The sequence below is a fragment of the Piliocolobus tephrosceles genome, chromosome 18 (genome assembly GCF_002776525.5).
Source record: "Piliocolobus tephrosceles isolate RC106 chromosome 18, ASM277652v3, whole genome shotgun sequence".
NCBI classification, from domain to species: Eukaryota; Metazoa; Chordata; class Mammalia; order Primates; family Cercopithecidae; genus Piliocolobus; species Piliocolobus tephrosceles.
Window position 1 is genome coordinate 44,734,869 of NC_045451.1, and position 26,712 is coordinate 44,761,580.

The 26,712-nt window shown below is 49.6% G+C and overlaps 1 protein-coding gene across 45 annotated transcripts in view; it reads left to right on the forward strand.

The window, feature by feature from the left end:
* The first annotated feature begins 3,038 nt into the window (after window positions 1-3,038).
* Window positions 3,039-26,712, forward strand: part of CELF4 (CUGBP Elav-like family member 4) — a 317,087-nt gene continuing 293,413 nt past the window's right edge. For 41 of the 45 annotated variants that reach the window (XR_004228581.1, XR_004228583.1, XR_004228582.1 and 38 more), the window contains exon 1: window positions 3,039-3,475. Coding sequence is in view for 39 of the 45 variants with exons in the window: in XM_031934509.1 (XP_031790369.1) it covers window positions 3,190-3,475 (286 nt within the window). In the remaining 6 variants the exon portion in view is untranslated. The remainder of the gene's footprint in view (window positions 3,476-26,712) is intronic. The other 4 variants (XM_023207652.1, XM_023207657.1, XM_023207658.1 and 1 more) reach the window with 1 other exon arrangement.

Here is a 26,712-nt window from a genome sequence, read left to right on the forward strand (position 1 = left end):
CTCCACAGCTTGGAGTCCACCAGTGGAGAGACACCGGGAGGGGCTGTGGTGCACAGGGCAGAGGAGCAGTCCTGGAGGGAAGTGACACTGCACAGAATGAAGGAGTCTTCACAGCATCTGAAACAGCCAGTGCCCCCTTTCATTAACAAGCCCACTCCCCCGGCTCACTCCTGCCCAATGATTGCTTTTATTTATGTATTGACTAGTATTAATAACATGAATAATTAACCCCCTGTGAATAATTTACTTGGACCTAGGGGTGCCTTGGGTGGTGGCAGGAAGAGGACGGTGAACTTTAGTGACTCTCCCCTGAGCAGTTCCCTTCTTTTCCAGCTGCCCCTAGCTGGCCCCTTTCCCTTTCCCATGTCCGGGCTTTGCTTTCAGGGGTTGAAGGGCAAGGAGAGAAAACAGACCTCGAGCAGGAATTTACTCTCCTGAACTCCCCTGTGATAGCAGAAAATACACGCCACTCAGGTGTAGGATCCTGGGTGCCATGCACCAGCACCACAGGATGATGTTGGAGGAGATATCTTGGACAGTTAATAGCCTCTGCTGATGTGTCCTAGGGGACAGGAAGGAGGAGGTCTCAACCTGGTAGGGACACACACACTTATGCAGTGTGGATACACGCAGGGTCCGTGCACAGACCCATGCTGCATCCACACAAGCAAGCACACACGGCCAAACCACATACACACAAACTCTCCAAGTGCTTAGCAGGGACATGGCCCCCTTATGAGGGCACTTCAAAGGCACACCAAATAAACAACCACCACATGGCAGAGGCTCTATATGTGAGTTTCTGTTCGAGTCCATCTACTGGGTCGATTCTTAGACCAGCATATAACACCGGATAACGTAAGCCCGGGAAACCAAGTGACAAATTAACTATACTTACACCCGATTCCAGCAAGCAAAGGCAGGAGAAGCTAAAATGAAAGGATGAAGTTCCACAGTTCTAAAAATCATACTTGCTCTTTGGTTTGGCCCCGGGATCCTCAGAGAGAGGTGTCCTGGGCGGACTCGGGGCCTGGGGCTGCGAACCTCGGGCCTCCGGGCCTCCTCCGGCGCTGGAGAGCTCGTATTGTGCTTGTACCAAATGGGGTTGGCCTGAGTTTTCAGGCAGCTGGGGTCTCATTTCTTTAATTAAAATTGCAGACAAGTCCTCTAGTAACGTAATGTAATCCGAGGGCAAAAAAAGAGAAACCCCGAAACCCCGAAGTGGCCAGTCGAGGGCCGGCGGGGGTTAGGCCAGCCGCTCCGCCTTGCCGCCCCAGCTCCCAGCCCCGCAGCCCGCGGGGGAGCGGGCGCGTTAATTTGCCAGGCTTCTGAAGCGAAGAGGCTGCCCTGAAAAAGCAAACGTGAGAGAGGACGGGGTGCAGGTAAATATCACTAACGTGAAAATTTGCTCCCCCAGCCAAGTTCACCACCAGTATTTACCCCCAGAGGCGGGGCTGCTCGGACCCTGCTCCCGGCTCCGCGCCTGCCACTCCCTCTCCCGCGCAGCCGAGGTGCCAACCCCAGCGGGCCTGGAGGGGAGTCCGGCGGGGTCCGGACCGGGCGGCTGGATCCCCGGTCCCCACCGCAGGAGCGACTCCGCCTTGCTCCTCGGGAGCTGTAGGTGCCTAAAACGAAACCCGCGGGGGCAGCGCACGCCGCGCGAGTCCCGGTGCGGCGGCAACCCAGATAGCGATTCGGGAGCTTTATTCTTTTGATGGTGATTTAAAAATATATATTCTATTTGAGCCCGTAAAGCAGACGAGGGCAAATCAAGCCGTCCCCCGCGCCGGCTCACCGGCCACCGCGCCCAGCGCCTTCCTTCCCCTCCGGCGGGCGAGCGGGCAGGGGAGCCCGACTCCTACCTTCCTCCCGCCAGCCGCAGGCGGACCGGCCGCGCTCTCCGGGGCGGGGGAGGCCGCCCGGGACGGGGACCCCCACCTTCCGCCTTCGGAGGCGGGCTGGGGTAGGGGTCGGACCCCGAGTCTCTACTCCCCGTACCTCGGCCCCCTGGCGCGGCCCGACAGCTCCCAGCCCCATTCTGGCAAGTGGCTCGGGTGGCGGTAGGTGCCGGGCGGGAGGAAGATGTGGGGCTGCTCTGTCAGGTTGGGGGTGCGAGGAGGAAAAAAAACAGAGAAAGAGACACACAGAGAGACAGGGAGAGAGCGCGCGCGAGAGAGCTCTTGTCTATAGATTTATCCACATAATATATATTTATGTAGCTTTTTTTCTCTCGACACTGATGAATGCGCGCTCGGATTCCCAGCCGGACTCCCTCCAAGCCGGCTCGCTTTTCTAGTCAAAATAAATAAATAAATGAAGCCAGATGGAAGAAAAAAGCGCCCATTCCACCTCCGCCGCCGCCCCGCCCGCCATCCCTGCCTTTGCTTCGCCCGCCTGGCGCCCTAATAGAGCATAGCTTGGTGGATAAAGCCCCCCTACATACCCACAAGAAAATAAAAATCACTGTTTTTTAAATACAAAAAGTTACACCTGCTGCTATTACAAAAAGAACCCCCGAAAGGCAAAGAGAGGAGGCCGGCTGCCCGGCTCCTCACAGACACCCGCTCCCCGCGGCCGCCGGGCCCGGAATCTCAGCGCCTCCCGAAGAGCCATGCGCCTGGCGCTATTTATAGCCGGGGGCCGTCTCGGACTGTACCACCGCCACGGCGCGGGGCCGCCGACGGGGGAGGCGCGGTGGGGCCGGCGCCGCCCCACGCCGCCCTGCCCCCGGCCGCCGCCCGCCGCGGCGCGAGCCCCCACAGCGCGCCCATTCCCGGCCCCCCGCGCCCTCCTCCGCGCGCGCACACTCGCCGCCCCCACCCCTGGTCTGGCTAGGAACTTGAACCGGTCCAGCCTGTTTAAACGGAAAGGACAGAGATCCTGTCTGTTCAATGTAAAAAAAAAAAAAAAAAAAAAAGAAAAGAGAAAAAAAGGGAGAGAGAGGGAGAGAGAGAGGAGAGGGAGGGAGGGAGAGAGGGGGGGAGAGCGGAGAGAGAGCGCGAGCGCGAGCGAGCGAGAGAAGAGGAGAAAGAGAGAGAGCAGAGAGCGAGCGGAGAGCGAGGTGTAGAGAAACCGAGGGGGAGAGAACCCGAGTGTGTGTATGCGTGTGCGTGTGTGAGCGCGAGCGAGCGAGCGAGAGGAGCGAGAGAGTGCGAGCGAGAAAGAATAAAAGGAAAGAAGATTTTCTCTATGTATATAAAGATGGCCACGTTAGCAAACGGACAGGCTGACAACGCAAGCCTCAGTACCAACGGGCTCGGCAGCAGCCCGGGCAGTGCCGGGCACATGAACGGATTAAGCCACAGCCCGGGGAACCCGTCGACCATTCCCATGAAGGACCACGATGCCATCAAGCTGTTCATTGGGCAGATCCCCCGCAACCTGGATGAGAAGGACCTCAAGCCCCTCTTCGAGGAGTTTGGCAAAATCTACGAGCTTACGGTTCTGAAGGACAGGTTCACAGGCATGCACAAAGGTGAGTGCACCTTTCCCTCCCAACTTTGCCGGGGAGCAGGAGCGGGCGGGCCGGCCGACCGGCCGGCCGGCGACTGAAGAGCGGCTGACTGAGCGAGGGGAAGCCTCGGGCGGGCGCCGTGGAGGGAGGCGCTCGGGCAGCGGAGACCAGAGCTGGGGTGCGTGGGGAGCTGCTCGCTGGGGCAAGGCTGGGTTTTGGGCGAGGTGCTGATAGGAACGATGCCATGGAGAGAGCAGCGGGCGCCGATGAAGAGAAAGAGAGAGGGGATCGAGGAGACGGGGCTTGGGTTTTTGGGTACAGCGACTTAAAAGACTGGGATGGGGAAGGCTGCACCGGTGGAGCCCAGGACGCTGAGCGGACGGACTCTCCGGCGCCTGGCCGGCCGGGAAACGAGGGTGCTGTCCATCGCCGTGGTGCTGAAATACTAAAGGAGATGGTCTCCTCATCCTTTGCTCCGGGCCAGAGTAGCAGGAGCGCAGCCGTCTAAAAGGGAGAGAGGTGACAAATTCAAAGAGATATTTTTATTTAAATGTAACAGTAAACTCTCCCTGTCGAGCTGTGTGCCTCAATAATCTGATTGTCGTGTGAATGGTGGTGTGTGTTGGGGGTTGGGGGGGGTGGATGTTTGAAGGAACCAGTGATAAAACCTAAGGCAAGAATTAGCAAGGAACCAGCCATCCCCTGGGTGGAGTGGAGGTCTGGCAAGCCTGGATAGTCCCCTTCCCAGGAAAGCGGAGCTTTGGGGGAAAAAAATATGTGTGTGCGAGATTTGCATTTTGAAAGGTGTACCCTAATTTATCCCAAACTCACCATGCAGAGAGCTTTATAGTACATTATTTTTCCCTTGAAGCGATCATTGACAATGAGTGCTTGGGGGAAGGGGAGACAGAATAATCAAAGAATTAAACCCCAGCAACTTTTTAGGAAAGTGGTCATGGGAATTGTCTGCAGCCTGCCGTTTTCTCCTTGTTTTATTATCTTTAAAGCAGAGCCCCAAACGTGTTCAGTTGTAGAATGTGTGTGGGTGGCTGGTGGGTGACGAAATTAGCCCAGTGCTCCGCTTCCTAACAGTAATATATAGGATGTGCAGCGGGGATGAATCGGTGCTGGAGCTATGTGGGCAAGTTAAATGCTTTCTGAGAGAGATTGATCGCCAGGCAGGGAAGGAGCACGGGGCTAAGGAAGTTGTAGGGGATGTGTATGGATGTTCCGTTTTTAATAAACAGTAGTGTGGAGAGCCGCCGAAGATGCTGTTACAGCTGGTGGTTTTAAAGATGAAAACACACACGCACACCCACCCCCACATAGAGAGCAGCCTCATCCTTGGCCACAAATGGGCTATGGACACAGCTGATCCTCCAGCACATTAGGTGCAGAGCGCGGAGCTGTCTGGCTCTCTAAGCAGCAGCGATTTTCACTATCACAACCACCCTCTTTCTTCAGCCCTCCCTTCATTCGAATACTAAACAGAGCTCCAAACTCTTCATAGTTTGAGTCCCAGAGAGCAGTTTTTATTGGCTTTAGCATCTTCCAGCTTGCCTGCTGAGGAGTAAATCTTAAAGTTAATGGCATGTTGAGTAACACAAAAACACAGCAGAATGGAAATATACTGGGTTTGTTGGGGTGGGGTGAGGGTGGGGGCTGTAATGGAGAGAGAAACCAACCTTTATCCAATATGGAGAAAATGTCTGTCTGTTCAAAAGAGAGATTGGAAAGGTGGAATGAGGAGGCAGTCTTCAAAACAATATTCGAAGAAAAAAAGAAAACACTTTCTTTTCCCTCCCTCCCTCTCAAGTCAACCATATCTTTGTAGTTTTTTCCCCTTCCAATCACGCTTCCTAGAAGCTAATCAAGGTTTGTATCAAACCTTTGTTATTCTGAATGTCCTCGTTTTAAAAAATAGTAATAACAAAAATTTAGAAAGCATAGGTAGGGAAACCTTTTGCCCATCTTAATATCAGTTTTTGTGGTGATTTAAGATTTTAAAGTTAAAAAAATCAGAACCCACTAGAGGCAAAGACAGTTGTGAGGAGCTGGGCTTCGTATGGCATCTGGATTAAAGCACTTCACTTGCTTCTTCATTTCAAATGAAGATAAACTTTAACAATATTCCTTGGTTTCTTTTCTACAATCCCTGATATCATCACTTCGTTTCTGATGTAATTGGACTCTCTCATGTAATAGCAAAGAAGTAGAATTTTAATCATTTGCATTAGGGAGGTAGAGAAGGTTATCATTATAATATATGTAATACATATATTACATATATTATAGATAGATAGATAGATAGATAGATAGATAGATAGATAGATAGATAATCTGGCCAGAATTCCTAGGACAAACGAAACTTCATTTTCTAAATAATTTCTCCCCTAAACTGTCTCAGTCAGTGGCAGGCAGGCCCAATGGCTCCGGCACACTGGGTTCCTCGTTGTCGCAGCTGACCCTTCGGAGCCTGAGCATATAATTTTCCCAGTGAAACTTCCTACTTCTCCATCCTTCTGATTTTTATAATTGAAGTTGGGCCACAATGTCCCTAACAGTGCTTGCAAGCTCTCAGAGAACTGAATAAATGAGACCGTTTCCGAGGTCTGGTTTATTCAGTCCTAGAAGAGTTTAAACTCCTTCTTCATTGATGCAGCCTGATTTACTAGCTAATCCTGATAAAATAAGCCTCCGGCCACCTTAAAAAATTACTCGCTTGCCATTGGTGATTAATTACTGTTAAGTTGAAAAGCATGATGAGGCTTGAGGAAGGAGGGTTGCATTTGGTTTCTAAATTTCCCCATCTCTAAATTGACAACATAAGGTTAGGGATAGAATCGTGCCTTTGTTAAGCCTGGTTTCAGGGCATATTTGTGGCTCTTGCGCTCCCCTTCTTTAATTTCTAACTTCTAATGAATCGTATGGGACAAAATTGAGAAACACAGGACACTGGCCTCCAGTTTGGATGTCATGTTTATGTTATTGGCAAAAAGAAAGAAAAAGAAAAAGGAAGACACAAGGAAAAGAAAAAGAAGTAAAAACTAAATTAAGCACATGAGATTTCAGGTGGGTCTCCATTTGTTGGCCACCTGCCATTTCAGATATCTAAAAAAGGAAGGAGTTCTAAGGGTTAATGGAATACCTGCCATGCGTAGAGTGCACCTTAAAAGGCAATTACTCCAGTCAAATTGGGAGTCTGTGGAGGAGGGAGTGGGTGGGTGTTGTGGAGCAAACCCCGCCATATCAGAGAAAGGCTGTTGGGCTGGGGAGGCAGCAAAGAGCAGCTGTGGACTGGGGTGATTACTATAAAGGTAAATTTACCCCCTGGAGGCCAGAAAGCAATTGGAGAGAGGGGTATCTGGGTGCTACGCAGAGAGAGAAAGGAAGAAAAAAGCCCAGAATTAAAATTCAAAAAAACAACACCCAAGGAAGAAAACTGAGTTGAATGCAAACTCTCCGGAACAACTCAGAGTCTTCTTTTCTCCCCCATTACAGCACTTCGGGAAAGATTGTTTTTCCAGTCTCCAAAGAGAAAGACATTGTACTACTGATTAAAGAGAAAAGAGACGAATTCCTCGGGTAGCAGCAGAAGTGAGCTGAGGGCCAATTTTACCCCTTCTCGTAAAATTTTTCTCCTCTGGAGAAGGGAACAGGTCACCCAGTAGTCCAATTCTTCCTTTCTCTCATTTTTAATTTATTTCTATTTTCTTCTTTTCATTTCCTGTAGAACAAAAAGAGGCAGTGACTGAAGACACATATATGCACACATACCCATACTTGTTAACACTCACTTACACAGTGGATCACACGTGGAGAAATCAGCAATCCATTCATAACTTTGGTCCTATCTAGCTGGATAGGAAGCAGCAAAGACTGAGTTACTGGGAGATATAAAGACTAGTGCTCTCTGGATAGCCATATTATAATGCATTATCTTTGAAGTCATTTAAGTCCAATTTAAGTGGTATTTAGTATAATATTTATGAATTAATGTAATCTAAACATAGGACTGTCCCCAAAGGTTTAAACAGCCTTTACTACTGATGTGTGCTTGTTCCCAGAGCCTGCGATGCATTTTAATCTAAACAGCCAAGTCCACATCATAGTCCTTCTTGTTATCCAGTCAGAACAGATCTGTGCCTGGGTAACCACTCTGCTTTGAGATTTTCTCCGTTGCATGGAGGAAAATATACTCTACTGGCAGCCTGGGGGGCTCTCAGCCCAGGAGCCACAACTGCAGGGATTTCAGCCCCTCATACTTCCACACTATATCCAGAAGGAGGGTGGGGACAGAGTAATAGAATCTTCTGTGGATATAGCTCCAGAGAGTGTATAATTTTAAAATACACTCACCACTACATGCACAATCTTCTATTTCAACTACACCTGAATAGGAAATGCCTAAAGCCCCTTGATCTGGGGTTTAGCTGTGAGAAAGAGGAAGGACGGGGGTATGAATATGTTTTGGTGATTTGTGACCATCTTCATAAAATTATGTCTTGTATTTGTGTTTAAGATATAATAATTCTCAGAACACTGAATTTCCACCGCTTGACTTTACCCAAGATGGCTCATTGTTTTGTGGGGTTTTGGGGATTTTTTTTCTGCTGTAGATAGGTGATTTAAAACTGTGAAGCTCTATGTGATTTCCATTTTCAAATGAGTCTAAGAGACAGTGCAGCTGAAGTATTAGCATGGGCATGAGCTCAATTAAACTGAACTTCTTAAAAATTACTTTGAAAAATAAAAATTCAGTTCTGTCCAGGGGAAAAGGCTGACAGAATGGCTGGGTACACACCTATAGCTTTTAAAAGAAAGATTTGTCTTGTCAGAGATACGGAAAACTGAATAGCCATAATCAGAAAACAAGAAAAGCATTTTTTAAAAAACAAGTTTCACCAAAGAAAATGATCAATAGCAATCATTACAAACCTAAAGCATATCAAAGCAACAATCACCATTAAAACAAACTCCAAAATCCAGATGTTGATAAGTGTCCTACTTAAGAGCAAAGAAAAAATATTAGAAAATGATTAGCTTATTTAAGAGACTGATGGTTATTTGCTGCTTATGCATAATTTCATTTGTCTTTTAAACAGACTTCCTTGGAATCAACAAACACAGAGATAAATTAATATGCACATATGCACGTATATGTTTCCATGTGCAAGCATGACTAAGCACATCCCACACATATGGAAACCAGGGCTGGCCTAGATTTCAGTGCAATTCAACAGGGAGATGTTAGCAACCTCCCTCCCATCCCCAAGCACACACAGTTTTAATGGGAATTCTAGATTGGGTTGAAATAAGCCCCTTGGTATACTTTCACTCCCTTCATCACCTGCTCCAATTGGCTTGATGTTTGTGGCCTCTCAAACACAACAAAATAAAATCTTTTATTGAATGAAATCATAGCCATAAAACAATGCAAAGGAAAATAATGACAAAACTACATGCCATTGCTATGCCCCCTACACACTCATGTAGTAAAGTTCTTAGAGTTCTATCAGGGAGCTCATGTCCCAGGGTATTCCCACTGCCCAGTGATCTTGCCACACTCCAGCAACTTGATCATGGCCATTATCATCCTAATATTAGCATCTTCCTCCTCATTATTACAGCGTCTATATCAGGAAGGAAGAGGGGCTTCTGAGTGAGGCCTTGGAAGATATCCAAGATACCACCTTTTTGCTTGAGAAAAGAGCTGGTCTCAACTTTGCCTCTGTCCAGGGCTCACACCTTCCATGTCATCAGGAGAGGGTCAGTTTCCAAACTGACCCAGGAGGGATCTCACCTAAAGAGAATCTGGGATAAGTAGGCTCTAGAGGACAGAAGTGCAACAGAGAATAAGGCCCAAGGTTGCAGGTAGAGAAAAAAAGTGAAAGTTGTAGGGTCAAAATGCCAGCTAGAAGCTGGGAGTGCCCGTTTACAGTGGCTGAAACTGCAGCAGCTCTTGAACTTGGAAGGGAAATCCCATGTGACATGCAGAGAGAAGAGCTAAAGGGTGTAAAAACCTATGTATCTGTGGGTAGGAGGGAAGATGCTGCAGCCTGTGTGGGTGTTGGAGTGAGCATGTGTGTGTGGATACACATACACAGAGAAGAGATGACAGATGCAAGTGGCGTGGAGATGATGTTAGGGACAGTTTAATCTTGCAAGGCTATATGCAGGATCAGGGAGAAGGGTGATGGAGAAAAGGGGAAAATCTGGAAAGAATGACGCTGTCCTCATCATTACATACATGATCCACCTCAAAACTCCTGGCTTGGATTTGTCAATGATCCAAGTCCCAGTGTGAAGGTGTATTTTTTGTTTTATCTGTCTGATATTCCCATCCAGAAGTCCTGGTTTGGAGGAGGGTTCCATCCTCATTCCCCACCCATCACCCTTTCAAGGCTAGCCTGCTTCTGCTCACCCACTGACTCATTTTAGCAATGACCTTCCATCTGGAATCTGAGTGGCCAGCCGCAGCTAATTCCCTTCACCTACTGCATTTCCCACCTTATTCACTGCCCCTTGGTATTCCAGGCTACTTTCCTTTTATAGTGTACACACACACACACACACACACACACACACACACAACCTGACCAGCTCAGTCAAGTCAGGCCCTCCAAGCAGAATACTGCATTTTACCTAAATCCAAGCAGGGCGTGGCAGGGAGCCGGTTGCCCTCCTTTTGGACTCTCTATAACAAGAGCAGAAAATCCGCTCCTTTTACCTCTTCCTTTCCTGCAGGCCTGTAGATACATAGCCTCTCCAAGAATTGCAGAAAGCATCCAGTCCTACCCAAACAGCCTAGGGGAGTAGAACAGAGCACCCCCCCCCACCCCCCACAATTTCACTGAAGCCCTTTCATCATCTTTCCTCTCCTTTTCTGTCTTCTCTGCCATTTAAGATATCCACCCAAACTCCAAAGTGGGGCCTGAAGGAGATAAGTGTTCCATTTGGCAACATAAGAGAAGTTAAAGGTACCAGAACAGACACACACACACACACACAAAACAGTTACACGGGTAGAAAAAGCAGCAGAGGAATTTCCAGTGTTGATGTACTTGCCCTAAGAGCTTCCTCCATCTCCACCCATCAAGTTCCCCACAGCCCTAGGTGGGTATAAAGCCCAAGCCGCAACCCTACCCACAGGAACAAAGAAGGAAGTCAGGTAGGAAGCCCAAGGTGATTGCCTTGATTTTTGAGTCCTCAGAAGTAGAAGGGGAATTAGTGGGGCATGGTGGCGCAAGTCTGTAGTCCCAGCTACTCAGGAGGCTGAGATGGGAGGATTGCTTGAGACTGGGTGGAGGCTGCAGTGAGTGGAGATCGCACCACTGCACTCCAGCCTGAGCAACAGAGTGAGACCCGGTCTCAAAGAAAAAAAAAAACGTAAAAGGGGATGTTTTCAGGACCATCCATTTGTAGGGTTTCTCCCCTTCTACTTGTCCACATTTGGTTTCTCTTATCCTTCCTTGTATCTCTCCTCTAGCGTGAGCTGATTGAGAATTTGAAACAGAGTGATTCCCCGCAGCTCAGCTCAGGAACAAATCCTATGTGGCCATCTGCAAGATGGAAATAAATGGGTGCCCTCATGGAGACAGACATAGTCCTCCTTCTGTGGGGACAGAACAGCCAAAAATATTGATCAAACTCAGGAAAAAAATTGATAATGAACTGGCCTCCAACAAGAGCTTAATTGACAGAGACTTCCGAAGGCCAGCTCTGGACAACGCATAAACTGACCGCAATGTTACTTTATTGCAATACACTCTGCTTCAATTAATTATCACCTTTGTTAAGAGTGGCTACAGATCAAAGGTTTCTAGATACTTAACACATCTTTCGAACAAAGCCCCGACCTATTAGGCTATTCCACAGCTGGCCAGCAACTCAAGCTAGTTTCCCATTTTCTTCCCTGTTAGCTGTAGGCTTCCTCCTCTTTGTTAAAGACAAACAATCCTTTTTGCACAGCCACTGTGTCCAAGGACCAGGATTGTGAGAACTGTTGTCCTCCGAGGGCAGGGTGCTGCAGTTCAGCAGCTGTTCCTAAAATTACACAACTTGGTTCACCCTTGAATCGATCTGACTGAAATGGAGAGTAGCAGCAGAAGAAAAAGGAGTTTCTAGAAACACAAAAGGGGTGTGTGTGTGCATGCGCATATGCACGTGCACAAGCGACTATGTGCACATCCACATAAATATTATGGGATCAATACATTTCACATCCGCTGCCCACACCTCTTAACTTCTCCCTCCCATCTCTTGAGCACCTGTGCTACTGTCATATTTCACACTGAGAAATGCTCGCCGCTGAAGCGGGCATAGATGATGCTGTATTGAACCAAGTCATTGTTTGGATTCAGTTGTGGAGTCTTGGTGCCCACTGAAGGATGGTCCTTGCCCGGAGTAGTTAGTGTCTAAAGAAGCCACTTCTTAAGATGTGACAGGAACCTCACTCTCTAGAGTCCCCAAGACCTACAAACTGACAGGTGACTTACTTGAAAGCAACCCTTGGAGTCGTTCTAGGCAGATTTGAATGCCATACGTGGCTGTTTGTTCATTATTCTAATTTAATGGTGCAGTCACACCTAATTAATCCATGTCTGGTTTATTCATACACTATGTCTGAGGATCCAAAAGATCTCTCCAGCTAGCCAGTTTCCCTTTACAGGGACACGCAAGGGGGCATCCCTGACAAGTGAGGCTGTCTGAGTTCAAACAGGATGGGATCACTGTAGACCGAACTGATAGAGGCACTGACCCTGACACCACCTTCCATGCAGGTAGGCACGACAGCAGTCACAGAGATGCACAGCAATGAGGTCTGTGTGACCATGCACAAATACACACGAGCACAAAAAGCATGCCTTCTACTATAAACCTACACAAACCCATTCCCCTCTAAAAGTTAAAGGGCCACATCTCACCATGTAATCAATCAGGCCTGCTGGCATGCCAGGCTTTCATATGATTGGAAGTTTTGGTGCAGAAGGTTGAGAGCCTGAGGTCAGTAAACTTCCCCTCTCTGGTCTTTAGAAAGTAGAGCTGAATTAACTGTTGCCACTGTACAGATAGAGACTGAGGCTGAGAGTAGCGTATGCCCAAAGTCAAGCCTGCGGCATGGTCTTCAGCACACCTCCCAGTGGCTGGTTCTGGCCAGACTGCTCCCAGTGAGTGCTGTCTCTTGCCTGGCAGGTAAATTGAGAGAATGAGGCATCAACCTAATAATATCCTTATAAAGCCAAGCCTCCTTGCACAAGTCCTCGGAGACAAGAGGCATCTAAAGATCAAACGCTACATCACAGTGTATTTGTAGGAACTCTCTGATTCTGCTACCTCCCTATAATGCTGTAATTGACTATTTGATCAGCTCTAAAAGGGACGGTGTTCAAAACAGACTCTCACACACACACTCATACACTTACACACACACATACACGTGAACACTCTCGCATACACACACACATACATTCACCACACAAGCATATGCATACACTTTCTTTTGCATACCACATGCCACAGTACCCACACCAGTTCATGCAACAAAAGTCAATTTTCACAGGGGATGCTTGAAGGTGAGTGAACAGCATACACCTAAGATTGTATGTGCCCTTCCGGTAATGGGCTTATCAATACCTCTTAAAGCAATGTGACAGCCAGCCCAGAGTGATTCAGTTGTGTGGACAAAGGTCAGCATATAGATATCCATTATTAATAATATCAATATCTTGATTGACCAATATAACCAGAAACTGTATCATGTCGCCATTGATGGGTGAGGCTGGGAGGACTCCACAACAATAGCCGGAAATTATGCCCATGTAAAATTAATCATATTGACTGGTTCTAAGAATATATAGCGAGGCAAAGATCTTGGGAGAGGTTGTCATGGTGGGAGAGGGGGTCCTTGTTCCCAGAGGCTTTATGGTTTTGAACTCCTGCAAGGAGACCAGGAAACAGAGGCGTCCCTGAGTGACCGATGAGAACACTCTCCCTCATCCGGCCTTTGCTTTTCAACAGGGTGGGGTGGAGGAGAGGTGTACTCTGAACAGGAAAAGAAGGAAATAGGATCCCTTAACCATTATGCGTCCAGCATATCCATATCTTTCTGTCAAATCAATACTTGGCTTGGCTTGGTCTCACCGGATGAGGCACGGAAAGCATACTTGCCCCACCGTGTAACGAGGTCTCTCTCCAAAGGGGTGGCATAAGCCTGAAGCCGTGTCCCTTTACCAGGGTGGGATATACTGGCTCCAGGAGATGCCAGTGTACACTCTGCAGCCTGGGTATCCCGGGAGGAAAAGAAAGGCCTCCAATCAGATCAATCACTGTGATTAAATTCTTGGGATCAGCAGAGCCAGGGACTCAGGGTGCTGCCCTGTCAGCATTGCTGGTAGGGTGGGAATATCTTGGACTTCAGAAAGCCATTTCTCACTGAGGCTTACTTTCAGCCCCAGTGAGTGAGAAGGAAAGCCTTTACGTCCTTCCAAGGGAAGGCTTGAAATTCTCTTGGGGCAGTCCTGGACCCCTCACTCTCTTGCTTAGAAGAGCCCTGTCTCAGGACATCCCTGGCCCTTCTTGGCAGGCATGGATAACACCTGGAAGGGTGTCCTGGGGAAGAAGTGAAAAGGAGCGAACCCCCATGTCTGGGCACTCCTCAGAATGGAAAGAGGGCAGTCAGGAAGTGTCTCTGGTGACAGCCAAAGGCCCAACAGGCTTTTTGTTCATTCCATTTCTCTGTTTTCAGAGTTGTCAAGGCAACGGAAAGGGAGCCTGCCTTGGAGTCCAGGCCCCGTGGTGGGCATGATGATGAATAAGAAAGGGGCTGCTAAGATGGGTGGTGGGGGATGCCTTTGATCCTAAAGGAGGGCAAGCAAATGGGGCCTGTCGCTGGATGGGAGATGGGGCTGCTTGAGGTAGGGTGCTCCCCTTCTCATAAGAAACAGCTCAGGCCCTAGTTGATCGGCCACATCCCACCCTCTTTGATTTGCTCTCCCACTCACCCAGGGTCACCAAGAGCCAAGAAGGTCCCCTGGCCTCTGTGCAGTCAGGGTCCCACCCAGATGCTCCCAGCCCACGGGACCAAGAGCCCTGCGGGTCACTGCCGCTCCCTCCCCAGTACACACAACCCAGCCTTCCTTGCAGAGCCCCAGCCCCCAAGGCTGCCCCAGACAGTTCCCAGGCCCCCAAACTGGCTCCCATCCCTGCCCAAGCTGGGCACAGCCTCAGAGGGTATACGGGGAGTGTAGGTTCTGGCACCAGCATTCAGTCCTCCGCCCAAAGTGTCCTCTCCCCTCCTCGGCCACAAAGCCTGGCTCTAGGTAGCTCTAGGGAGAACAGCAGAGAGCCCAGAAGCTAGACCACTTCTTTACACCTTTTTCATACCTGGGGAGGAAGCCCCTAAATTGTGTGTTGGGGGAGGGTTCCTCTTTCCTCCAGCTGTCACCTGCCCTCTGACGGTGAGACGAAGAACTTCTTCCACACACACTGCGGGCCCCAGTCTGAATTGCCCAGCTCCCGCAGCAGCCCAGGCCCCGCCTCACCCCAGGAGCTCCAACCCAAACCTCTCCCACACCCTACCCCTAACCCCGGCCAGTGTTGGCTGCTCCTTCTGCACAGCAGCTCCCTGCACGGGTTGGGGACTCTCCAGGTCATTTTCCTCACTTGACAAGCCAGGCCTGAGCCTGGGACACCAGCAAAACAGGGAAAACAGGGAACACCAGCAAAACGGAACAGCCAGAGAGGAGGAGGATCAGAAAACCCAAAAAATATTGTCATTTCTGTATCCACGTGAGTTTCGTTTCATTTCAAAAATTAATAATTACAGTATATGATTTAGTATGATTTTTATTCTTAATTCCATATGTTGGGGGCTTGTGAGCAAAGCACCAGAATCTTTTGCATACTTGGGCTCTGACATGGGTCCAACTCCAAACTGCTGTGTCCCTGAACTTCTGCAAAGGAATCTCCAAATGCCCTCCACAAGCATGTGGCACACTCACATGCTAGGTGCGATGACATGAATGAGCCCGGGTGGAGAACCCACAGATGAGTGATCAATTGGTGCACTCACCACCCAGGTCCAGCGGAGGCCCCAGTAGAGCAACTTAAGCCTAGTTTATCATCAGAGTGACAAAGACACAGAGTAAGACTGGCTTATTTCCAGGTTCATTTTCTTATCCAATTAAAAAGAAAATCTTTTTGTTGAAAAATAAGACCTTCATCTGTACTGTCATCTTGACTATTTCAATAAGCAAATGATTAGATTTATTTTAGAGTAAATTCTGTTGCCATTCTGTTGGGCAAGTTTGGAAATCCCCCGGAACGAGGAACAAACGGCGAAGCCTGGGACGTGGCAGCTGAATTGGGTCCCCAGGGGAAAGAGAGGAACAGCGAGTTAAAGGGTGATGTCTCGGTGCAGGAAAAGCACGTTATTGAGCTGTGGTGAATGACTACTGGGTAGATCAGATCACAACAGCAGCTTAGGCCTTAGAGCAAGAGATCACACTCCTAAAGGGCTGACCAGCCACGCACCAGCTGCAGAGGACACCCTTCCTCCAGGAGACCCCAGCTGAGATGGGTGGGAAGCCAGGCAGGAAGGGCCATACATGCAGGCTGAACCACCCCGCTGGAGCCAGCAAAAGCCAGCCTCTTGTACCCTTTGGGTTCAAGTTCAAGACCCCCATCTGCCCCTTATGCCATCACCAGAGCTTTGGTTTGTTTCTCCCTTAGTCTCTCAAGTTTCTCAGCAAAACATTAACTTGGAATGTTCTGACCTTGTCTTGGCTGAGCCAGTGATTAAGAGGGCTAGTCCGCAGCAGAGGCCACACGGCCAGGAGGAGAGCATCCCTGCAGACCAGCCAAGGCTGGAGGAGGGGCCCGCTGGGGTGAGAGTTGGGGAGTCACTGAACCAACTGCCATTGACTTCTGGGATGCCCCCATGCCTCTCCACACTCACCCTCATCATGCAGAGGCAGGTTTCTGCAGAGCAGGGAGCGGGTAGGAAATTGTAGGCTGTGGGGGAGACATACCATGGCTCTCTGCAGGAACGCCCCTGGGTCTGACAGGGGAGACAAAGGCCTCCCTCATGGAGGTGCAGATTTATGTCTAATTCAGGTGCCCTGAGTGTCAGGCTCTGTTCCGACAAGGTGGGGGACCCGCTTTCACTGCCACAAAATAACTTGAGATGTGATAGAAGACAGCAACCCCACAAACATAAAACTGTCCCATATAAATGCCCTGTTGGGGGAATGTGGGAACCCCCGAAAGATGAGTAATCAGGTAGGGGCACTGGCTCTGAGCCAGATTCCCACATAGAGAAGGACGGCATAAGCCCAGCCTGGCAGATGGGAACGGGACAGAGCAGGAAGGCTGGAGAGCTGACAAGTCGGGGAGTTGTGTTTTCTTTCTTTCCATTGTGTTTTGTTTTTGTCCCTCTGCTATGAAATCTCATTCTCAGAATGGTGGACAAAGGAATTTCTCATTTTGAATAAATCTGGACCTGCCGCCAGCCTGGCTGAGGGAGAATCAGTCAGGGGTGGGTGGGTGTGTTGCTGTTACTCCGAAGAAGTCAGTGACACATGCCGAACCTGCCAGGGCTGTCCTCACCTGCTTTGGGGCTGCAGTGTCCTTCAGCTGTCCCAGTTGCAGCCCACTTGGGCTGAGAAATTACTCATGGAATATTTAAACCCGTGGCCATGTTTGCTGTCACCAAGGCAGGCATCCAGATTGCCCCCACTCACTCAGCTGAACGTCCCGAACAATCAACTATAGGGTTCCAGGGGCTGGAATCTTCCCGCACCCTCGCCCTTCCTCTGCTCCTGCCCCCAGCACAGGAGTGGCTGGATGGCAGCCAGGCCATGGGGATGAAGCTGGGGACAGAGTTTCCTGGGGTGATGCTGGTCTTGCAGCTGGAAAAATATTGGCAGGTCCCAGGAAGAACTGCCCCCATTGTGGACAGCACACCAGGGCAACGTCCTGAGCAGACGTTTTCTACTGCAGCAGAACAGTGGAATGGGCATATTTCTCCCATTTCTGGAAGAGAAACTCAGCCCAGGAGGGCAGTCATGGATGAGGTGGCCTTTGGGGCTGGCTCTTTAGGGGAGGGAGAGTCCCCCTCTTGTAGGCCTTCCACAGACCACAATCCCTGGCATCTTCCTGACCCCAGGGATTTCTCAGGGGAGAACAGAACTGGGCTCAGTCATAGAGCTGGAGTGACTGAAAAACTCAGTTCCCTGTGGGGATATGGATGTCGCTAGTGTTGATCTTCCAGTACCCTCCTAGTTCCCAGTCATCCAGTCTCTACACTCCCCACCCCAAGTCCCAAACCCCAACCCCAACCCCCAGGCCACCAAACCAGGACTGAGGACTCTCAAGCAATGGTACCCAACCAAAAGTGACCTCCTTTTCCTAACATTTCAATGTCTTGCCCCTTGCTGGTCTGACAAATCAAACTGGGCAGATGTGTCCCTGGCAGCTAATGGACATTAATGTGTTACCATCTCTGTTGCCACGTGCCTTTTAACAGGGACCTTTTAGAGCCCAGTCCTTAACCCAAAGAAACATCTCTAATCGGGGGGAATGTTCTGGCACAGGCCAGGCCAGAGAGAGCCAGCGTGAGGCAGGGACGCCTCTGTCTACCGGGAGGCAGCAGAGGTCTCCCTGGCCTCGAGTTCCGTTGCCCAAGCAGAACTCCACCTCCCCTGCTGCAGCAGAGAGGGACCCAGGCAGTCAGCGGACGGGCTGATCTCTTTGCTGGGCTCCCAGTGGGGCCTGCGGATCACAGAGGCTGCCATGCCAAAGGTTTAATCAAATATTAAACATGGTCCGTAAACTTAAACCAACGTCATATCTGGAACACCACATCCCTCCTTAAGAGCGCCTAGCTCTGGGGAAATTTCAGCTTAGCTTGGCCTGGGTGCAGGGCAGGGGCTTCTTGGTTCATGCTCCCTTGGGGGCAGGAAAAAGAGGAGGCAGGCAAGGACCATGGCAGGGGTGAGACGTGTGGCTTTCCTCCTCCATTCCATTATTCATTTCCCCTGATTTTTATCTAATCTCTCCCTGATTGTCCTGGTGAAACTTAATAGACAAAGTGAATTTTTATTACATCATCAATATAATCTCTAGCTAATCAGCAGACACAGGGGCCACCGCAAGCCCTATAGCTCCTCATCTGGCTTCATAAATAGTAGGAACAATCACTGCCAAGCCCAACTCTTCCAGCTCCTCCCGAGAGGCCCCTCTCCCTGCTGAGCCCCCTCCCCAGACCTATTCTTGGGGTTTCTTTCTTCCCACGGATCCCCCCACCCATTGGGCCACATTGCCAGTTGATGGAGACATCTTCCCCATTAGTATTTTTAGTTTTCTTCCTCCCAGCTTCAGCTGTTAAAATCACAAATCTGGGGCTTGTGTTTCGAATGCCAAAATAGCCTAATGTCGACTGATTTTGATTCTACTTTTCTCTGAGCTGGGACTATGATATGTCATAAGATATTATGTAATTGTGTGGATCACAGGACATACTATCAACCACGTTATATACCAGATTAAGTGATATGTTATACTGCACATATGTAACCTATATATAAGAGTGTTTTGGTCATTTAAAGTTGGACCATGCATCTTGTGCACTGTATCATAGATGTTAAATTATGTATTTTATTTATATTATAGTATGCCTTCTATTTATATAGCATTTTAATCTGAAAAATACTTTCTTATATAGTACCTCTTTTTATCCCTATTGCAACCAGGTACAATTGATACCTTTTTTATAAAGAAAAATGAAAAAGGGATCATGAAGGAAAATTACAACCTGGTCAGATCTTGCCAGGATACGGCAGAGTGGCTCGGCTCAGGATGGGTGCCAGCAAGGCAGGGAAGGGGTCACCGGTGAATCAGGGATCGGGGCAAATGTGTACCTGCTGACCAGGCAGGCAGATTCGTGAGGCCTGGCCTGCAGGGCAGCCCCTGGCCAAAGGGCGACCTTCATTCAAGGAGTAGGAGTTTTTTTCCCTGTCTCAAACCTGCCCAAAGTTAAATGTGCGAATGAGTGAGACTAGGCCCATGCAGTAACAGGAAGCTGCCTTCTCCTCTGCTCTCCAGGGTCCTGGTCATACTGCTCTAGGATGGTTTAGATTTCAGAAAACCAGCAAATGCCACTTACAGTCAAATCCTTTACATAAAGTGAGTGATGAGGCTAATAAATCTGGCTTTGGGCACCCACAACAGCGTAGACTGTTTGAGAGAAGGGTACTCTGCTTCCTGCAGACAATCAGGACCAGCTCTTGCAGTGACTGGCCCCGCTTCACCAGTCACCCCTTGATTCCTGAGGGGAGGGCTGTTTCCACACATCTGTTCAGCAGGTGGTCCGCATGTGTCTGGGGCTCATGCACAGGCCCCTCCAGCTTGGCCCTGATCATTGAGGCCTGGATGTTGCAGAGCTTCTGGGGGTGGGCAGTGTTTAGTGCCTTGGACACTGCCTGCTGCAGAGGTAGCTGGCACACCGGGGATGTACTCCACATAGGAGCCACATGCCTGGGCCCTTGCCCCACCCTGGCTCTGGCTCTCCCATGGACCAGTGTCCTCACCTCCTTGCTCAGAGCCTGGGCCTTCTGCTCTCACATCACTGCAGCAACACCTACTCAACCCATTGCTTAGGGTCATTGTGAGGATCATATGAGAAGGGAAAACACGACATAAAAGTTAAAATGTCCAGGGTCACTGTCATGCATCAAGGGTCAGCACCCCTATCAGCACCCCCATCAGCTCTGAGCATCCGGCTCACTCTCAGAAACAGCACATAAGGGGTGGCACAAAGGCCAGAGGATGGGTGGGAAGGGATATTGGCAGTGCACCTACTACAGGACAGTGACACACACACGGACTCTCATTTGTTTTATCTTATCACATCCTCGTGACAAAGCTTCGACAGAGATGTCACTGTGCCCCTTTGGATGCCAAGAAAATGGAAACTCAGAGAGCAGTAACTTGACTGAGGTTAGATACTCCCAGATTGGTCATATGCTCAAGCCGGCCACACTTCCTTGACTGCACACTCCCTTTATGGAAGTAAATAAAAAGATCATCTCTTACATCTCCCTCATTTTGCAGATGGGAAAACTGAAGCCCTGGGACATTACTGGCTAATGTTTTCTTAAATTATCACACATTGTCTTGTATGGAGGATCTGAAAACATACACAGAGATAGATAGATGTGTACACATTTATGGAAACACAGAGATAACTCACACAGACACACCCTCATACAGATACACACATACACAGAGATTCAAAAATCAGTACACACAGATACACGTAGGAACACGCTCAGAAATAGGCATTCATACAGATACTCATATATGCAAGCACACACACACACTCAAAAATGCAGATACATTCACAAGCACATTCATAGACACACACATATAGAAACATTCTGGCACCCATGAAGAAGTGCACATAGAGATACACACAAGGACCCAGATACCTACCCTCACACAGACACACACACTCACATGCCACTCCTTAAAGACAAGGCTTAATTAACCACAAGACCAGAGACACAATTTATCCACCTAACTTGTTAACAAGAAGTAAAAGCAGCTGGTTTGGAGAGTGAGCTGACAGAGGCCCAGCTTAGAAGGGAGGCGGGAACACAGGGGCCCCATAAAGGCTGTGGCCAAAACCTCATTAGAAGTCAACAAATAAACAGAAGGCATTTGCAGAGAGCACTCCCCCTGCAATCTCCCTTCTGCGTCAACCCACAGGATCTTGGCCAAATTTCTGTTCATCTAACCAAGACCAAAGGCAGGACCTGGAGAAATTTTGGGCAGGCTTTCCAAGAGCCACCCAGCCCCAGGCACTGGCTATAGATAGCTCTCATGTAGGTAAGGGGAGGCCTGTGAGCAGAAGAGGCAGCCTCCAGCAGGTGGCAACTGGGAAGAAGGAGAGGAGCAGGGTAGGTCTACAGCCGCAGCCTCTCCTGGAGACCAGCATTCAGGCTACCTTCAGCTGTGGCTGAGTGAGAAAGGTTTTTGTACACCCAGCCCTCAGCCATTCACCCAAACCTGCTCCAGCCTGGGAGGCTCCTGTTGGCTTATGGGAACACATTTGAAAGAGAAGGTGGCCCTGCTCAGCTGTATTAAGAGAATACACACACATACTCCACACACATACTCTCACACACACACACACACACACACACACACTGAGCAAAGGGTTAACGGTGGTAAGGAGTTCGCCAGGGAACAGGAAACCTATGGTTTTCTTTTCTTTAAAATAAAATCCTGAGGATCCAGGAATGAGTTCTCTGTTTCCTCCATCTGCTGGATAAGCTGACTATCTGGAAGTTGAGTCTGTCCTGGGACGATGGGATAACCTGCTTTCGCAGTACTGACTTGAGCTACATGTGCTGGACAGGAGACATGGGGGGTTGTCACTGGAGGTACTGCATGTTTTGCCCCGTCCTGCATAGACAAACTGTGCCAGCCAGCTACAAGGGGTGAGGCTTGGTGGACACCTCTGGGGACTATGACACAGTGCAGGCTGTGGTGTGTCTGCTAGAGGTGTGCCATGTAGATTCATGTTGTAGCCATGGGTTTTGCATTACACTGCATCCTGTGGTTCTGCTGGAGCGTGCACGTGTGTATTAGTGCTGTGTGGGTCAGTGTGTGTCACGTGTGGGAGAGCTGTGTTTTCTACACTGGTCTGGAAAGAGAGGGGAGGATGCCCAGAGGGTTGTCTTCCCTCCCAGCTCAGGGTCCAGGGGTATCTCACACCTGGACCACGTCTGTCCACAGCCTGAATGAAGTGCTCTGAGTCTGACCAGGATCCTGGAATCGGGAGCTTCTTACTGCAGCTGCAGTGAGAACTGTATGTGTATGCGTGTGCATACATGTGCGGGGGTGCGAGTATGTAGTGTGCACCTGCCCACACACCACTTCCAAGTGAGTACACTCCAATCCCGGCCTGTGAGACCTGGGTGAGGAGATGAGGAGATGTGCGGACGTGTATGCTCATACGTGCTGAGTGTATGCAAGTGTGTGTGGGCTGTGACGGGCTCGGGTGGGCCAATTTTTAGTGACAGATTGTGTGTACGTCTATGACTACAGTTTCTACCAAGTGCATGTAAAAAACAGAAGAGATGAGTCCAACTCCCCGGGTGGGCACGCCTGCAGTTCTCTGCAAATGTGTGTGAGCGTGGGTGTCTTTTTGAGGGGCCTCTGGCCAGTTGTAGGGGAGGAGTGTGGGAAAAGTATGTGGGGAGAAAGGGCTCTGCACATGTGTGGTTGTGGGCAACCTAGTTGGGTGGGACGCTAAGTCAGACAGTGTCCTCCAGAGACCTCGCCACTTTCTTGGATGCACGGCTGGGCCATCTGTGGCATCTTCTCACATTCTGCCCACAGATTCCCTGGGAGACCGGAAGAAGAGGGGGTCAGCTCCCCAGAAGGTAGCCCTGAGGTCTCTTCTTGCAGACAACTGCAAGTGCAGGGCCATGTATCTCTCTCTCTCTCCCTCTCACACACATATATGAGAGGGGAGAGAGAGACGGGACAGCTACAGGAAAAGAGAGGCCCCTGCCCCACCGCCTCCAACCAGGCTGGAGCAGATGGTGCTCAGACCCTACCAGCGAGGCCAGAGGCAGCACTTGGAAGCAACGTGTCCTGAGGGAAGGAACAGAGTGGGGCCCGGGTAGATGCTCTCTGGCCAAACGCATCTCTGCTCTCCTGGGCCTGTCCTTCTGTCCAGAAACGCAGGGCTCCTGAGCCTAGCCTACGTGTCCAGCTACAGATGTTTTTTTCTCTTTGCCTTATCTCTGGGCCCCCTAGAGGCTGAATTCAGCTACTTGGGGTGCAGGCACAAAGGCAGGCCATCCCCAAGCCTGGCCCCAGCCCACCTCTGGCTCCAGCTTGAGTCATTTTGCTACTAGGCAGCAGGAGGAAGGCCAGTCTAGCCTGCCCAGGAATCCCGGGATCTCAGGCACAGATCTGGCGGTTACCCATTCACTCATCTGGAGTCCCACCACCCTTGCCCCTGAGGACACTACCCCCTCCTCACACCCAGGGTTTGGCTGTGTGCCTTGCCCAATGCATCTGCAGCAAGCTGCTGTTGGGCACTGGTGCCCTTAGTATGCCCAGTCTTCCTGCAGCTGAGGCCGGACCCTGACCTTTCCCAGCATCTCCCAGAACATATGTGTCAGAATCTCCTGGGATTCTGGTGGGAAACGAACCTCCTGAACTCAACCCCACACTTTTGAATTCCCTGAGGATGAGGCCGAGGAATCTGCAAGTTGGAAAGAAGCTTTAGGGGTCTCCATGCATGTCATGCTGTATGTCCCTGGAGCCCCAGGGTCAGCTCCCTGTCCAGGTTGTTGACAATGCTGCGGCTTCCTCAGGCCTCAACGAGATACCCTCCTGGGTATCCCCTAACTTCCTGTGGCTTGCCTCATGGCCCCTGGGGCTCAGCTTTCTTCCCTGGGGAAATGACAGCCTACATTTTTGGAACCATCTGCTTATGTCATAAAACCGATTCCTTAGGCTGTTGTTATAACTGTCATAACAGACATGTCTTCCCCACTTGCAGGAAGTGGATCCCAATCTCACACTCTTAAATTCTCATCCTCATTAGTTACACACGCACAGATACACTTACACGCATACATACGTGCAGGCACACACACGTACCCACATACAGGCCAGCCAGCTCCTCTGGTGACATATTACATGCAAGTTCTTTGTGTTCAATGGTGAAGCTATTCTGTGCCCAGCTGTGAAGTCATTCCCCTGCTCAGCATCTCATGCAGATTCCCCACTCCTCCCAGAGCCCATTCACTGAGGACTGGAGGCTCTGAAAGCAGCACAAGGGCCGTGCAATGGGCAGCGCTGAGGTCCAGCACCGCAGCTTTGCTCACAAGCTGTGTGAGTTGGACAAATCCCTTTACCTACTGGTCGGCCTCAGTCTCCCTGTCTAGCAAATGGGAATTTACACCCTGCCTAGATGAGCTGCTTGTAAACATGGAACGCAGTGATTTCGGTGGAGCATCTGGCAGTGCCTGGAACGTGGTGAGCCTGAGATAATTGTAGCTGTTGAACAAATGGAAAAAAAAGAAGTAAAAGAGTTCATGACCTAGGACATCCCTGGCCTTGCCGCTCTTGCTCTTACCTCAGCCCTCCCTTCCTGGGAGGTAAGTCGCATCTCTGCACCTCTGCTCAGGCTCTTCCCCACCTGGGGTACCCTCTTCATTCCTGCCTCCCCCCAAGCCAAGGCCTGCTTCTCTGCACAGACTGCACCGAGCCTCCTCCAGGAAGCCTCTAACTGCTGCAGCCCCATCAATCTCTCAGAGTCCCCCAAGCTTCAGCCTCCCTGGAGCTTCAGCCTCCCCACCCAGCGGCACAGACCATGTGGTAGCTTCTCTCATTCATCTGGAGGGAATGGAGGGGCCATCAATTGGTCCCCAGAAAAGACCAGTTGCTTTTTCAATACTAGTAAATGTTTTCATTGTCAATAGTATTTGTCACAGAAAAAATAAGATGACAACGTAGCAAGAAGAGGACACCCATGTTCCCACTCCCCAAAGGGAGTGAGCCTTTCATTCTAGTCCAGGAACTCCTTTGAGTAAGTCACTGGGCACCTGTGGAGCTCCATTTCTTCCTCTGGGGATGGAAATGAAATGAGTCACCTTGAAGAACACTTCCTGTTTCACAGCCTCTAACCCTATGATGTAAAGTTCATGCTGGATTTAGAGTTCAGATTCCAGGGTGGTGCAACCCTTGGGGAGCTCCTGGATGCTGGGGATGAGAAGGCGTGGGAAGATTTGAGGGGTTACTCAGAGACCACAGTCAAAGGTGCTAAGTTCATGCAGAGAATGAAGAGTTCAAATGGAGACGGGTGTGATGGGGAGTCCTCATCAGTACTGGGCTCTAACCAGGTTCAAGGCAGGCAGTGGTGATGCCGTAGAAAGAGCACTGGATCCAGAGCCCAGAGACTTGGGTTTTCATGTCTGAGAGCCAGGCAATGACCAGAGGCAAGGCATTTCATTCCTGGAGCTCGGAGCGTCTCCTAACCTGTAAGTCAAGAATAACAACACCGGCTTCATGAGTTATTATGGCAATTAAGTGAGAAAATGTAGAAACATCTAGAATAGTTTTGTATAATGGTAATAATCATAATCACAATAATAAGAGCGGAATTGTTAACATGTATTTATCATTTAATGTATCCCCAGCATGATGCCAAGTGCTCTAATGTGCTATCTCATTTAATGTTCCCAGTTTTCCTAGGAGAACATTTCAATTTCTGTTTTACAGACAAAGACACAGAGGCACAGAGTTTAACTGCCCTAACTTCCCAGGGCACAGAGAAAGTAAGTGGCACAGCCAAGATGCCCAGCCATGCTCCCAAGAGTCATACGCTTGGGGAAGAGCGCCTGTGCCTATTTCTGTTAAGTGAGTAGCAGATCTTCATGACTGGGCCTCAACCTTCCTTAGTGTAGATGCCACCATGGAAGATCAGAGCAGCCAGCTTGTGAAGTTCAGTGGGTGCACAGCGAGCACTCAATAACGAGTGTTTATTTATTGCTTCTGTTTACAGCTCTATTCCCAAAGTGAATTGTTTGTTTAAGTAAGGAGCATTTACCTTTATTACAGTCATTGGTAAATAAAATTATATTTGCATTTCCACAAATATGTATGAGTTTAATTAGTCTTGCAATTCGTACACAAGAGCCAGTCCAGGAAACACATTTATGAGCTCCCACTTCTCCCCTAGGCCGAAGGCCTTCTCCCACAAACACCATCAGGATTAAATAATTCACTCATTCACAAACAGTTACTGATCACCCACTCTGCCACTGCTGGAGTCACAATGATGACCATGGTACAGAAACCTCTGGGTCTCCTGGAGCTCACATTTTCATGAGGAGAGTCAGATGATAAATTAAAAATTAAAATTAAAAACCTGATCATAAGTGTTGTGCTGAGAATTAAAACATATAGGTGAAGCGAGACTGGGGCCGTTGTATACATGTGAGTGGGGAGGGCTCCTCTGAGGAATTGACAGTGAAGCCAAGATCCAAACAACAAGCAGACATGGCAGGAGAAGGCACTTCCTGCAGAGAGAACAGCAGGTGCAAAGGCCCAGAGGCAGGAATGGGCTTTGTGTGTTCAAGGGACAGGAGGAAGACCAGTGCGACAGGAGCGTCCCGGGGTAATGGGGAGAATTAGCCGGGAGGGGCTGGCGGGGCAGGTTGTATCGGGCT